This window comes from Lissotriton vulgaris, chromosome 12 (genome assembly GCF_964263255.1).
Source record: "Lissotriton vulgaris chromosome 12, aLisVul1.2, whole genome shotgun sequence".
Taxonomy (NCBI): Eukaryota; Metazoa; Chordata; class Amphibia; order Caudata; family Salamandridae; genus Lissotriton; species Lissotriton vulgaris.
In genome coordinates, this window is record NC_141700.1 from 92894088 (window position 1) to 92909638 (window position 15551).

At 46.4% G+C, this 15551-nt stretch overlaps 1 protein-coding gene across 3 annotated transcripts in view; it reads left to right on the plus strand.

The window, feature by feature from the left end:
- The window catches only part of LOC147673477 (tudor and KH domain-containing protein-like), a 619192-nt gene that overhangs the window by 229781 nt on the left and 373860 nt on the right, over positions 1-15551 (plus strand). For all 3 annotated transcript variants that reach the window (XM_086947328.1, XM_086947327.1, XM_086947329.1), the window contains exon 5: positions 4994-5318. In XM_086947328.1, coding sequence (XP_086803454.1) covers positions 4994-5318 — 325 coding nt within the window. The remainder of the gene's footprint in view (positions 1-4993; positions 5319-15551) is intronic.

Sequence of the window (15551 nt, forward strand, 5' to 3'; positions counted from 1 at the left end):
GAGGACCCATCCTACCAGGGCGATATCGTCTTCAACTGCCCTGTTTGCCGGTATGCAGCTGCATCAGATCTGCAGAGCAGCCATGTGGTCAAGCAGGCACACGTTTACGAAATACTACTGCCTGTGTGCCATTAACAAAGCAGACAATGCAGTGGGACAGGCTAGGCTTTGCTATCTTTTTCAATAAGGTGAGCCTCTGTCTTCCCTCCTCCTCCATTATGGTTTACCTTGTTACTGTACATCTTGCATGATTATAGACATATTTGGTCTTAGAAGTCTATGCATGTGTATCATGCTGGGAAGTTTTCTTCGGATATTACTGCTTTCTATTCTATATTCAAGCATGTGAATCTATGAAAGACACCCTAATACTAGAGAAGAACAATTGTTACTTACCTGTAAACAGGTGGTTCTCCAGTATTGGTGTTTTTCATAGATTCACATGCGACCTCCCCTCAGAGGCTCTTTTCTCCTCATAGACTCTGTGGTCACTCTTGTGCTACGAAAATCTGAGGTGCTGAGCTCTGAGGAGAAGGTTCTAGAGGGTTCCTGGCGCCTGATTGGCTGTGGTTTGGACCAACATAATGACCATGATAGACTGCAAATGGTTTTTTTCCTTTTCCATGCATTCCTATGTAGAAATGTGTAGGCTTGTTATGCCTTTTTTCTATTACATATTTCAGGTTTTATGTTTTTTATATATATATATATATATATATATATATATATATATATATATATATATATTTGCTATTTTATTTACCGTGGGAGCTCCCACTCTGACGACGGGGGATATTCAAGCATGTGAATCTATGAAAGACACCAATACTGGAGAACCACCTGTTTACAGGTAAGTAACAATTGTTCATATTGGGAGACAGCTCGCCAGATGTGAAACCCGGATGAAAGAGCTTTACACCCAATATGAGTGTACGCAGGACCCAGCCTTACTGGGAGAGTTGAGACCTGTCCTAACAGAGCATCAATCTTTCACTGACAATGAGCTTAAATATATTTCCAAACGATCCACTGCTAGGAAATTTGGTGAGGGGGGCATACCTGGTAAAGTCCTGGCATCTAAGATCTGTGAAGGGCGCGGCCCCCAGACGGTCTTGCAAATACAGGAGTTTGATTGCTCTTTAACCACAGACGCAGAGGGTATTTTACAAGGGTTTGTACGAACTTATAGCGAGTTGTACACATCAAGCCACCGCACTGCCTGCAGAAGTGTTTAGTTAGTGGCTATTGCATGGCTCTCGGACACCCAACGGGTGTATTTGTCACTACCGATAACGGTTGAGGAAGTTACGGAGGTCATACAATTGTTACCGAATGGAAAAGCCCCTGGCCCGGACGGGTTTACTTCTGAATTCCACAAAGCCTACGTCGATATATTAGCCCCACACTTAGTAGCTATGTATGGTCACGCTTTCGATCAGAAAGTACTCCCTCAGACGCTACGGGAAGCGGTGATAATAGCCCTCCTGAAGCCTGCTATAGACCCTGAGTTGTGTGATTCGTATAGGCCTCTATTGTTGATAAATGTCGACTCTAAGATCCTGGCCAAGATCCTTGCACTTAGGTTACAACCACTTATGACTAATCTGGTCCTCCCGGATCAGGCTGGTTTTATACCATCCAGGGTCACCACGCATAACACCAGAACTCTCTTCGCACTTTCACACTATTTAATACCCACCACTAAGGCAGTAGCGGTTATGTTAGATGCTGCGAAGGCTTTTGATTCAATAGAATGGTCATACCTCTTCACGATTGTAGACAGGATGGGTTCCCCCTGATGTTCACGCAGTGGGTGAAGCTATTATACACAAAACCGGTGGCTAGAGTTAGAGTAAATGGGTATATATCAGACCAGATTAATATTGCACGTGGGACAAGGCAAGGGTGCCCATTATCACCTTTGTTATTCGCTTTAGCACTAGAGCCCCTAGCTTGCTTAGTACGACAAAAGCATAACCATTCTGCTCTACAATTCCCTTCTAGGCACTTACACATATCATTATATGAAGATGATATGCTATTATATGTCTGCGACCCTGAACAAAATTTAGCACCACTGTTGAGGGAATACATCAAATTTGGAAGACACTCTGGACTTCAAATAAATTGGACCAAATCATCTATCATTCCCCTAACAAACTCCACCCGCCGCATACAACTGAATTTACCTTAGAATGGCAAGTTGATCCAATTAAATACTTGGGGTTTTGGTACCATAGAAATCCGGAGATGGTCATTCGTACTAACTATGGGAGGGTGATATCCTCCTTAGAGGATAAAATTAACCGGTGGATACAATTACCGCTCTCCCTAGCAGACCGTATTGCGATTGTGAAAATGAATATCTTACCCAAATTTCTTTCTGTTTAACAACATTCCCATATTCCCATCGCCCCCCCCCCCGAGAAGTTTTTAAGCGTATCACATCATTAGTGCTCATTGATCTGGGCTGGCAAACAGGCACGTGTAGAGCTCCAAACCTTAACACTACCATACTCCAGGGGAGGCTTTTGCGTACCAGATTTCCTATTATACTACCTTTGTGCTCAAGCACAATATGCCACTTATTGGTACCACGCGATACCATACTTGACATACACAGCAGTAGAAGAGGGAGGTGCATTGCCAATACCCTTAACAGCCATTGTCACACACCGACGGCCACCACTTCATGCTGAAGACATAAATACAATCGACGCAACTAATGATGCGTGGCGCCGACTGGGAAAGCTGGCTCATAAGGTACCGTTACATGCTATGGCACTATCCCCGCATCATCACCCAGAGCTCTGTTACCAGGGATAAAGTGGGCATGGAGTTACTACATCAGGTTGGGATAGAAACCTTTGTTGACCTCTATCATGAAGGAAGGTTTCGCCCATTGCAAGACCTTTCTTACATTAAAAATCAGACGTTGCTCTTCACTTATTACAGACTGCAGAGAGCCATCAAACAGTTGTATCCTGGCTACCCTGCTGAACCATCAAGTTTGGAAACCCTCCAACTAATGCTGACCTCATCTAATACCACACATCTAGTATCTCGCTTATACACTGTAGCACTGCATGAAATTCCATATACTACTAATAAGGCTATGGAGAGATGGAATGAGGTGGTTGATGACCCACTAACTGAGGAGGAATGGCGAATCACATGTGCGTTAGTTCAGATGCTTACGCCTAATGGTAATTTGCGGATTTTGCATTTCTAATATCTGCATCAAATGTATTATACTCCTGCGAAACTCTACTGTTATGGTCTAAGGTTGGAGACGAGATGTAAAAGATGTGGTCTTGACTAAGCAGACTTTATTCACCTCGCCTGGAACTGTTCGAAGATCCGAGCCTATTGGGAGGAGGTCACCTCATTACTTACAGCAATGGTGGCAACAGTAATTGTCTGCAACATACGCACCTGCCTATTGGGGCTTTTGACTACTGTGAGAGTGGTGAAAAGTGATTATGTACGTGATACTGCGGTGGATTAAAGACTGTAAATGGTTGTACTTCCTTCCCCTTCTAAACGGCAAGCTGCAAATGCAGATTATTATTATTTTTTTTTTAATATGTATTGCTTACACATGGATGATGAATGCAGAAATGTAATGGTCTGTATTCTTCTGTTATTTTGTAACCTTTGTTCATGATAACATTTCAATAAACAGACTTTTTTTAAAAATATTACCATCCTGCGCCCCACAGGCATTACCTGCAGTTAAGGGTGGGTCAGGAACATTTTCAGTACCTCTTGGGTTATTTTTTTTAAATAGTTTGTTTAAGTTTGTTTCACTTTTCTTTAATGATTTTTTTCTCATTTAACACCGTAACCGCGGTCCGATTTACTGCGGTGTGCTGCAGATTTTAAAAACCCACTTTACAGGACGAGCTCAGCTCGTCATCCGCATACGAGCGCCGTAGCCGATGAGCTGAGCTCGTCATCAGCAGCGAAGGGGTTAAAGACAAACTAAAATTGTCTAATATAGGCAACAACTGGTTGTGACAGCTAGTTTAATTAAAAAAGACACACAGCTTTTCTGCAGGAAAAGATTTTTATTTTGTTGAATGCTCCAGGATGCCTCTCGTACGCAGGACACATCAGTCCTTATGATTACAGTGGATAAACAGTGGGCAGAACGAAAGCACTTTTTTATTTATTTGGGTAAACCAATCTGTAGAGGGATGTCCACTACGTGAGGATTTGATCATTAACGGGCAATTTTGTTACGGCCTACCCATGGTCTTTTCCTAGCCGCCGCCAAGCTTCAGAGTATTCCACATGTCAAAATGGGAAGGAGTTGCCATCTTTTAACGCTGATTTACTATTTTAGTTCTGTGTACACTTGCTTCAAAATGGCACTTTTGAAGCTTTATACGCAATTTGGAATTTTCACTTTAACCTAAAGGCCGTATCAAGACTGCTCAATCTCTTGGGCTAAAAATATCATTCCACTGTAAGAGATTGAATTACAGTAAAACGACTGAACTACCTCAAACAGGCTGTTCAGTCCTTCAAAGCCAGCTTAACTCTGTATGACACTTTTCTTAGTAAAAGAGCCTACTGTTTGTGGTTAACGATACTTGTTGTACAATTAACCTTAAATTATCTAATCGTATTCTTCTTATGAGGGTGTTTTCTAGATTTAATGGAGCACAATGAATGTGTGATAGCGCAAAAGTCAAGAATTGATAATGTGATTTATTTATGCTTTTTATGGACTTGATAACATATTGGTGACTTGCTTTTCTATTAGAAAAATGCTGTCCGAGATGCTTCTTATGTTACTTAATATGCTAGTGCATCTGCTGCGAGTTAACCCTCTCATTGAATTTCTCTCTGATGCAAATTCAAACCAGCTTACTTGGTGTGTTTTGTTTTGCTGAATTTCTAGCCTGTTCTTTCTACCTTACGATGTAAATATTATTTGCAGTGCTCATAGTTAAAGTTCAGCCTTCCTCTGCTTTCTTAATAATAGCGACTGATTGAAGAAAAGGTTCTGGAGGATGAGGAGTTCAAGAAGAAAGTAGCACAATCTGCAGCTTCACGTTGCCAGCGCAAGCAGCCTATTGCTGTAAAGAAAGTGACGGACAATACGGATGGATGGGCATCCGCCGCAGCTACACACGTCACCAATGCTGCGGATGCTATCACAGCAGAAGAGTTCAAAGGACATGGAGACCAAGCAGGCCAAAGTAAATCAATGCTTGTTCAGAAGAGACCAGATGCAGAGCAGATGAATTCTGGCGACTCTTGCAGAGCAAACCTAGTGGTTACCACAGAAGATGTGCCCACATTTGAAAGTAAGACTCACAGAAAAAAAAATCTTTGACTTGTTTACTTTGGCAGGTGTCTCTTGGTTCCTTCATGCTGATGTAAATGTCTTACTAATTCCCTCTCGCATCTCCGTAGGTCACTACAAAGCTGTTCATTTTGACAAGGCTGTAAAGTTTCTGCTTCATCTTGGGCTTCCCTTCGAATCCTCTACGCAGCTTCCTCCTTGTTGCTGTCTGCATGATCCTGGTTTCACATATGGAATATGTTGCCATTCCTACATCCCAATTTGCACTTCTATCAACTTCTTACGAAAGCTGAAATTTCATAACTACTTTGTGTTAATTTTAGCTACGTTTTTGCATATCTGAAAGAGACACGTTAGTGATAGATTCCTTACCTTAGAATATTCCCAGGCATCAGACTGGATCCGGAAAGTTTTTTCGTCAGCAGTACCCCTGCTTTTCGGTAGGTGGCGTCGTGCAGCTCCGTGTCCGCCGCTGGCGTCGTAAGCTCCAAGATGACGTCACGGAGACTACTTAGGCACCACCCATGCGCGCTGACATCGGGTCTTTCATTTTCCACGCCAGCAAGCTCAGATCCAGTTAGAGCACATACCCTAGTCACTGTTGAACTAAACTTTTTTGAGAATTTTGTCTCATCTTTTTGAGTCTTGGACTCCTGGTGCCAAGTGGGGATTCTGGATTTAAATCCTATGGGTCCTGCCGCCGTACCATGTCGGTGGCGGACCCCATGATGTTTGTCTCTACTGTTTGGATCGCCACCATGACTCTCGGTCATGTCCCGACTGTATGGCCATGGCCCAGAAGGCTTTGCAGGAGCCGTCCCGAAAGCTGCTGGAGGCCCTGCAGTTGTCTCCGCGCTGTTTGAGGTCCAGGGGTCCCTCAAGGGATCATCCGCGGAGCCATTTCATCATTGCTCCTCGGTGTCGATGTCTTCGCCCTCGGAATTGGGTAAGACGCCACAAAAATAAGTCGAAGAAGCGTGTTTGCTCTCGGACGTCCCCCCGTCGCTCTCTGGATGCGGACGAGGGGTTCAGGGGTTCTTCCCCTGCAGCTCCTTAGCAGCCAGAGTCCCGTGGCCTACCCCCCTTATCTAGGTCCGTCTGCGACTCTGGCCCAGGTGCAAGAGTTTCTTGCCGCCATGGACCGCCTTTTCAGGCCTAGGGCTCCCGCTGATGGTCCTTTGGGCCCCCCGGTCCCTATGGAGGGCCCTTGCCCGCCTTCGGCTCCGGCGCCGCAAGGTCCTCAGCCTGTGACTCCAGGGCCCTCTGCCGGCAGCTCTGCTCTGGTGCCCCCTGTGGCTCCGTTCCCGGCGTGGACTCAGTTTGTTCTGCCACCGCCCTTTCTTGGGACCCAAATTGGGACATGCAGCCGGATTGGCGCAGTTTCAGACTCAGTTGGAGCATTTGTTTACCCCTGTGCCTCCCCCGCCGCTGCCGCCTATGCCGCGGGCTGTGGAGGAGGGGGATTACTGGGAGGGGTCCGAGGACCCTCTTGCACAGCAGTGGGAGTCCAACCACGAGTGGCCTTCACCTCTCCTCTGAGCCGGGTTTTATGTCTTCCCCCCCCCCCCCCCCCCTTTATTCTGTGGTGCTCTATAGAGCACCTGAGGCCCTTGACCTCGATCTGCCTACCAGCTCTCATAAAACCAACCTTCTTACTGAAGTGCTTCAGCCGGCGGCAAGTTCTACGGAACCTCTGCTCCCATTCAATGAGGGCTTGACTGATGTTTTGATGGGTTCCTGTGGACAAAAATGTGGCCCGGCGTCATCTCCCGGCACCGGGTGGCCCTGCCTTTTTAACCAATCATCCGACTCCGGAGAGCCTAGTCATTCAGGCCTCCACGTCAGACCGCGTTCCTACTGCCCCGCCGGATAAGGAATCAAAAAAGTTGGAGCAATTTGGCAAGAGGCTATTTTACTCCAGTATTGGAGCTTTTATAGATTCACATGCCTGATTCATGCCCCGTCGTCGAGACTAGAGTCTCCGGTACATAAAAAAGTAATGCTTAGTAGTATAGCAAACTAAAAAGAGGCTTAGGCCTATTTCCCTTTTGCAACCCATAACCTTTATGTAAAAGAGACCAAACCTTTCCCTGAACCAATCGGAGTTCCTCACACTCTAGAACCCTCCTGAGAGAACCTTTTGCCCCTCAGGTTTTCTACCGCACGTTGTGCTAGGGAGTCTCCTTTGAGCTCTGTTCAAACTCTTCAGTTTCTGCTTAATCTGGATTGGATTTGAGTTTCTTCTTCAGATGTAGTTATTTGGATTACTACCTTCTATTTCTCCATCTTTTACAATGGCTGACCAGGAGAAAAAGGTTTATTTAGAGCCTGTGCCACCTGTTTGAAGAAAAGGCTCTATGCAGACGACCCTCCTAAGGATTGCATCTACTGCCTTTATCAAGACCATCAGGCAAAGGATTGTAAGGTATGTCTTACTTTTTCCAATAAAGCTTTGAGGGACCATAAAGGAAGGCTTTTACTATGGCTTCAAAAACTGAAAGCCAGGAAGGATGTCATGTCTAGTGACGTAGAGGAAGAGTCTTCATCTTCTAGGAGATCTAAAAAAAGAAGCAGGTCTCCTTAGGCTCACACCTCAGGACCAAGACCTAGATCTCCACCAGCAAGATCTCAACAAGAACGAGTGACCACGGATTATGATCAGGGGGAGGTTAGTGTGTGGCGTGGGATCAGGGAGAGACTTGAGACCTCTTCAGGGTAGGTAAGGTTTTATTTTAGTAAACTTCTTTTTATGGTGCGTTGTCAGGGAGTCTCTCTTAAACGCTCTGGAGTCCGTGGTGGTGTCTGGTTAGGGACTTGCTTCCAGATGGTGAAGAGGCAGGCTTCAGGGTATGTTCCATTCTTCCCTACACCGCCTTGGACTCCGCCAGGGAAAGAGAGAACAGGTACAGATAGTCATGATTTGTATTCTATCTGGACTCTCCCACAGGGAACCGGGTAAGTGCAGGGGACACCAGTGCTTAGGTGCTAAACAGTGGATGGTACGTGCGAGGGTGCATATGAATGACTACAGGTGAGTAGGGGGTATTTACACAATAAGGTTGTACAGGTATTCTGGCATACACGGGCTACGAACTAGAAGAACCCAGTCTTCCTACCCAGTCCCCCAAACGCTGCCGTACCTGTTGTAGCCACACTCCTCCCTCGGGAGTGTGGCACGGCGATTCACGGATCCGTTGGCTTCCTGGCTTACTCCGGGCGTCCTCTGGTCCGTCCGCGGATTTGTTCGGAAAACATAGATGAGGCACTGCAAAGTATCAAAAATGATACTGATACACCAAAATCATTAGGAACACTACAATATAGGAAAGTTCTTTTTTGAGGCTCTAAGGGTAGAGGCCAATCGTCTTACAGAGGAGGATACCAGCAAGGAAGATATTGGTCTTACTCCACATCATCTCTGCCCTACCGTCAGCAGTATATGCAGCGCCAGTCAGGAGGCTACACAAAATCTACTCCTAGAGGTAGAGGAGGTAGTCGAGGGAAGGACAACACCCGACGGCAATTACAACCTTCAGGGTCCGATTACACCTATCCCTCTGACGTCACATGTTCCCCTGGGTGGAAAGATTGGTTATTATTTCCAAAATTGGCAGTAAATAACTACAGACCAATGGGTCCTCCATATAATTCAATTCAGACACACTCTAGAACTTCTACAAACGCCCCCTTATACACCTCCGAAACATCAAGAGGTCGAGCACTTACATCAGATGCGTCTGGAGATTCAGATAATGCTCCAAAAGGGAGCACTAGAACCGGTGCCAAACTCCCACAGGGGAAGGGGATTTTACTCCCGATTTTTTTTATTTATTTATTTATTTATTTATTTATTTATTGCTAGTCCAGTAAAACGCGTTCCAATTGCGTCCTATTCTAGACCTCCGATCCCTAAACACCTATCTCAAGAAGCAATCTTTCAGAATGGTTTCTCTTCAAGACATTTTTCTACTGTTCTAAGGAAACAGAAAAACCAAGTATTTCCTTACCTCGACGACTGGTTGGTCAAGGCACCCTCAGCAGCATCGGCCCGATCGTCAACAGCGGCTTGCGTGGAGTTGTTTGCCAGGTTAGGTCTGACTTTGAACGAGGAAAAATCATCCCTTCAACCGACAAACCTCACTTTCATGGGAGCAATACTGGACACAGAGATAAACAAGGCGTTCCCCTCCAAAGAAAGGCAACTGAGAATTATATCTTTTCCAAGACTTTACAAAAATAAAGTGTCTTTCAGTATACAAGTACAAATCATTGCTGGGAATGATGTCATCTTGCATTCCCCTCGTACCTTGCTGCAGGTTAAGGATGCGTTCTTTGCAGGAGCAACTGGATCTACAATGGCATCAAGAGAAGGGATCCTCCGAGGACATAGTCGAGGGGACTCCGTTCTTGGTTCAAGCGGCGACATGGTGGACCCAAAAGCAGAACGTCTCACAGGGTCTTTCATTCCTTGCAGAGCCAGCCCCATTGAGAATTACTACAGATGCTTCTCTAGAAGGATGGGGAGTGTTCCTGCAAGACCTCCAAGTCGGCGGCCGCTGGACGTTGCACGAGCAACAACTGCACATCAACTTATTGGAACTCCGAGCCGTCCGCTTGGCATTGCTAGCGTTCCTACCAAGGATAAGAAGATCAGCTGTGTTAATAAGAACGGACAACACAACAGCAATGCACTACTTAAACAGGGAGGAATAAGATCACTCTCCCTGTCTCAAGAGGCCCAGAAGATATGGGAATGGGCCCTGCAACACAAGATATCCATAACGGCAGAACATCTCCCAGGGGACCAGAACATCAAAGCAGATACTCTCAGCAGGCTCAAATCCACCTGCCAAGAGTGGGAGATCGACCAAGGTATTCCAGACAACATCTTCCAGAGATGGGGAGAACCAACAGTAGACTTCTTCGCAACAGCAGAGAACAGGAAATGCTGGTTCTTCACAAGCTGGCTTCCCCAACGGGGATTTTGGGGGAATGCGTTTTTAATGGCATGGTCAGGCGTCTTTGCCTATCCCTTTCCTCTAATTCCCCTCCTGCCACAAATTCTTATGAAGATCAAGAAGCAGCCATGCAGGTTGATCCTGATAGCCCCATGGTGGCCCAGACAAAACACTGGTTCACGGAGCTTCTGCTACTGTCGGCGGTCCATACGATTCGCCTCCAGCCAATACCGTCGCTTCTGACGATGTCCCAGGGACAAGTGCTCCATCTGGACCCAAAAGCATTGCACTTAGCGGCCTGGCTCCTGAACATTAGGAGTTTCAACATCTCAAGATCTCTAAGGAAAGTAGAGACATCCGGTCAAAAGCCACAGTGGATAGTATGAACAAGACCTACAGAATGAAATGGAAAAGGTTCTGCCTGTGGAGCCAAATATGTAACCGTCATCCTCTGAATTCGGCACTGCATGAGATTGTTCCGTACATTTTACTTTTAGCTAAGTCTGGTTTGGCTCATGCATCTATAAAGGTACACTTAGCTGCACTATCACGCTACAGAAGGACTTCCTCAGGACCGTCTGTCTGCAAGAATCAGTAAACAATTCATGAAGGGATTGTTCAGAGTTTTTCCTCCAATAAGGGATTGTTCAGAGTTTTTCCTCCAATAAAGCCTCCACCACCTCTCTGGCACTTGAACATAGTTCTTTCTCAGTTAATGAAGCAGCCCTTTGAGCCAATACACAGGACAGATCTTAAATTCCTATTGTGGAAAGTAGCGCTTCGCATCGTGCTCACTTTGGCCAGGAGAGTGGGGGAATTACAGGCTCGCATGATTCAAGTCCCTTTCTTACAATTTAAAGAGGACAGAAGGATTCTCAGAACTAACCCGAAGTTTATTCCAAAAGTGCCAACTGACTTTCATTTGAATGAGCCTCTAGTTCTAAAACGTTTCTTTCCTCCAACAACAGCGGCAGAAAGAGTTCTCCATCCGCTCGATGTCCAGTGCTGTCTCAAATTCTATTTACAAAAGACTAAACCCTTTTGCAAGTCTGAACTTTTTTTTGCCTTCAGCGCACCCAGGAAGGGATTCCCTTTGTCAAAATGTGGAATTGCCAGATGGATTTCCAGTGCAATAGAATAGTGTCATCAAACAGCTGGAAAACCTTTGAATGCACAAGTTTGTGCCCATTCAACAAGAGCAGTGTCTACCTCCAGTGCTTTGTTTGCGGGAGTGCCCATCCAGGATATCTGCAGGCAGCGAACTGGAGGAATACGCACCCCTTCACCAGGCATTACTGCTTTGATGCAGCCATGGAGAGAGATGTGGCGGTGGGAGAAGTGGTGCTGAGAAACATTATCCTACGGTGAGCCCTCTTTTACATCCCTCCGTCCTTTTTGTTTATTGGTTACAAATGCACATTTTTTATTCTGTTTGGTAAGAAAGGTTGCAATAATATGTAGAATTATAAATTCAATATGTATGAAAGATGTTTTAAGTAACAATTACATCTGCATTAAAAAAAGAAAATATTTGCTTTATATTACTGCTCGCTATTCTGATTCAGACATGTGAAATCTCCAATACTGGAGTAAGAAAACAAGTTACTTACCTGTAACTGTAGTTCTCCAGTATTCGAAGCTTTCATAGATTGACATGCAACCCACCCTTCTCCCCTGAGAGGCTCACCTCGGATTTAGCACAAAGGTGTTTATGGCACAAGTGCGTGTAAGTCTGAGGGGCAAAAGGTTCTCTCAGGAGGGTTCTAGAGGGTGAGGAGCTCGGATTGGTTCAGGGAAAAGTTTGGTCTTTTATATAACAAAAGTTTTGGGTTGCAAAAGGGAAATAGGCCTAAGCCTCTTTTTAGTTTGCTATACTACTAAGCATTGCTGTTTTATGTACCGGAGACTCCCGTCTCGACGACGGGGAAAGATTCAGGCATGTGAATCTATGAAAGCTTCCAATACTGGAGAACTAAAGTTACAGGTAAGAAACTTGTTTTCTTCCTCTGCCAGCCTGGGGCTGCAATCAGTTAACACCGCATGCCTTTTTGGCCGCCACACTCATGCTGTGTGGGACACAGTGGCGCAGACACTGCCCCAGTGCCCAGAAGAGGTTCGGGCTGTCCTTTCCCAAGATGTTGCTGTGGGTAAGGATGCCGCTAAGTTCGCCATTAGGTGTGGGCTGGACACTGCGGACTCTTTAGGGAGAGCGATCTCCACTACAGTGGCCATGCCTGGCTGCCGTCCACTGGGTTTTCGGGAGATGTCCAGAGCTCCCTCATGGACATTCCCTTTGATGGTACTCTCCTGTTTGGCGATAAGGCAGACAGTGTGCTGGAGCTTTTCAAGGACTCTCGGACTACGGCCAAGTCCTTAGATCTCTCCACCACACGCCTGGCCACGTCTACCTTTCGTGGCCACGGAAGGGGCGCCCCTGCACGCTTGTTCACCCAGAAGCCTGCGCAGAACCAAAATAGGTGTGGAGGCCGCTGTAGCGGCACAGGGGGCCAGCGGGCGGGTCAGTCCATCTCTGCTCCCGCGGCATCCGCCTCAAAGCCTTCCTAGTCCAAGCTTTGGGGTGCACACCACGTCTGTGGGCGGCAGGATTCAACATCACCTCCCCCACTGGCGTTCTGTCACTTCGGACCGGTGGGTGCTGAAGATTGTCCGCAGGGGTTCTCTTCCAGGGGATCCTTATCAATAGTCGTAAGCACTAGAATATTCCCGCCCATGCGCAGGACCCCGGAAACACAATCATATATGTGCCCCACATATATGTATCTATATATATGTTTGTGTATATATATGTATGTATACACACATATATATATATATATATGTATATGTACACGTGTGTGTGTGTGTGTATATATATATATATATGTGTGTGTGTGTGTGTGTGTGTGTGTGTGTGTGTGTGTGTATATATATATATATATATATATATATAGTGTCTTCCTGCCATTCTAAGACCTCTCTGAAGCGTGTGCCAGAGACAGAGCTTCCTTTTTCTTAAAAAGAAGAAGCTTGTGGACGCTCCCAAGTCTGTCTCCCCACTGGATCTGCCGGCCTCTACGCCTACGGGACCTAGTTGCCCCAGTATTGGAACTTTCATAGATTCCCATGCTTTGTATCATTCCCCGTCGTCTGAATGGGAGTCTCGGTAATAAAAAATACCATAGTAGTAGGTACAAAAGAGAAAGGAAGGGCCTAGGCCTCATTCCCTTTTGTAGCATATCCACCTCTTTTTGTAAAAGAGACCAAACTCTAGGCATCAGCCAATCAGAAGAGCCTCACCCCTGGAACCTTCCTGAAGGTATCTCAGAGCCTTAGATTTTCTACCGCACGTTGTGCTAGGGAGTCTCCATTGAGCTCTGCTCTATTTCAACTCTTTCTAGTACATTTCTACAGTTATTTCTTCAGGATTTTCTTCAGATTACTTCAGAAAACTCTCTATTCCTTCAAGATGTCTGAGGTTGAGAAAAAGAAAGCCCTTTTCAAGCCCTGTTTCATCTGTGGGAAGAAAAGGCTTTTTGTGGAGGACAAACACAAAGACTGCATCTACTGCCTTTATCCAGATCACAAGGCAGAGGACTGCAAGATTTGCCGCACTCTCTCCACCAAGACCTTGAGAGATCGTGCTGGAAGACTTCTTACATGGCTACAGAGGCAGAAGGAAAGGAAACATGGAGTTTCCAGTGATGAGGAGGAATCGTCTTCATTTGCTTCCTCAAAAAGGTCAGTGAAAAGGGGTAGAGGTTCCCCATCTTCCTCTGTTGGGTGCCCCTCAAAGGCTTCAAAGAAGACCCCCAGAGAGTCTGATGGCCGGGGTTCAGGAAGTTCCCCCCCACCACAGTGGGACGGATAAGGCAGAACTGGTTTTGCCTCCTAAGGGTGAGAAGACAGACCCAGCCTTCAAAAAACCCTCCTCACATTCTTCAGAGAGGAGCTCCAAGACTAAGACATCGTCGACTAAGAAACCATCATCGTCGACGGCAGTGTCGACGACGGCAGTGACGACGACGGTCATGTCGTCGACGAGTGCATCGACGACTATGATATCTACATCGTCAGCGGGCTCGTCGTTGCTGGCGTCGACGACGACATCTGTAGTTCCTATATCGTCGACTAGGATTTCTCCGGCGTCGACGGAACCACCGACAATACTGGCTGCGGAGAGACGGGTGACTATTTCTTTGACAAGAATCACGCCTGAGATGACATCCCCGAGAAGGGTGACCTCTTTACCGCTGACTATGTTGTTGGACCAGGAGGACTCTGAGGGAGACGGACAGGATGCTTTTGAATATGCCAATAGCCCATCTCAGCTTCTCATCAAGAGTCAGGACACCGATTCAGAGGGGGCATATGACCAAGGAGAAGGCGAATATCATCAAACGGCCCACTCTAGGAGCTATGAGACACAAGACATGGTTTCAGTTCCGACAAAATTCCTGCATGACCTTCACAAGATGCTGCAGGACTACAAGTCGAAAGCAGAAAGACCAGCACCACGTAGGTCTGCTCCGTCGACACCAGTGAGGAACCAATCATCTGTAGTCCCTCCGGTGCACCCGATACAGACACCACCTCAACCTCAGCGGCCAGTGCCTCAGGCTACGTCGGAGCCAGCCGATGATCCGGATGGGGATAATGATGATGTGTCATCCGATGATAATCAAGACTCGGATCAGGACGGGGATGAATACAATGACTACATCATCCCAGACCAAGCTTCGCCTCATCAAGACTTAGGAGATTCTCCTCCTGCTGACATCGGCAGTTTTCACCAGCTGATGGAACGTGCAGCTGGAAGATTTAAATTGGTAATGCCTGCTCAAACCACGGACTGTTACCTATACGATTTTAAGGAAACTCACCGCAAAACAACAAGGTTGATTCCAATTGTGGAGCATTTGTGGGAGGAAGGTTTGAAAGCCATGAAAAACCCAGCGACGGTGGTCCCTGTGCTACCGCGCCTGGACAAAAAGTATAAAGCACCAGATGGACCTGCAGCGCCAACGGGCCATCCAAAACCTGACTGTTATCTCACAGGCAGCACAGAGGAAGTCACGGAACCCTTCTGCTCCCTTGACGGCCCCTCCTGACCAGGATGGACGACGGCTTGATAACACGGGCAAGCGGCTTTCATCGATAGCTAGCCTTCTGGTTCGCGCCGCCAATGCTTTGGCACTATTGGGACGATATGATCACCAGTTATGGTGCGATATAGCTCCATATTTAGAACAACTTCCACCGGAGTCAGTGCTGGAAGC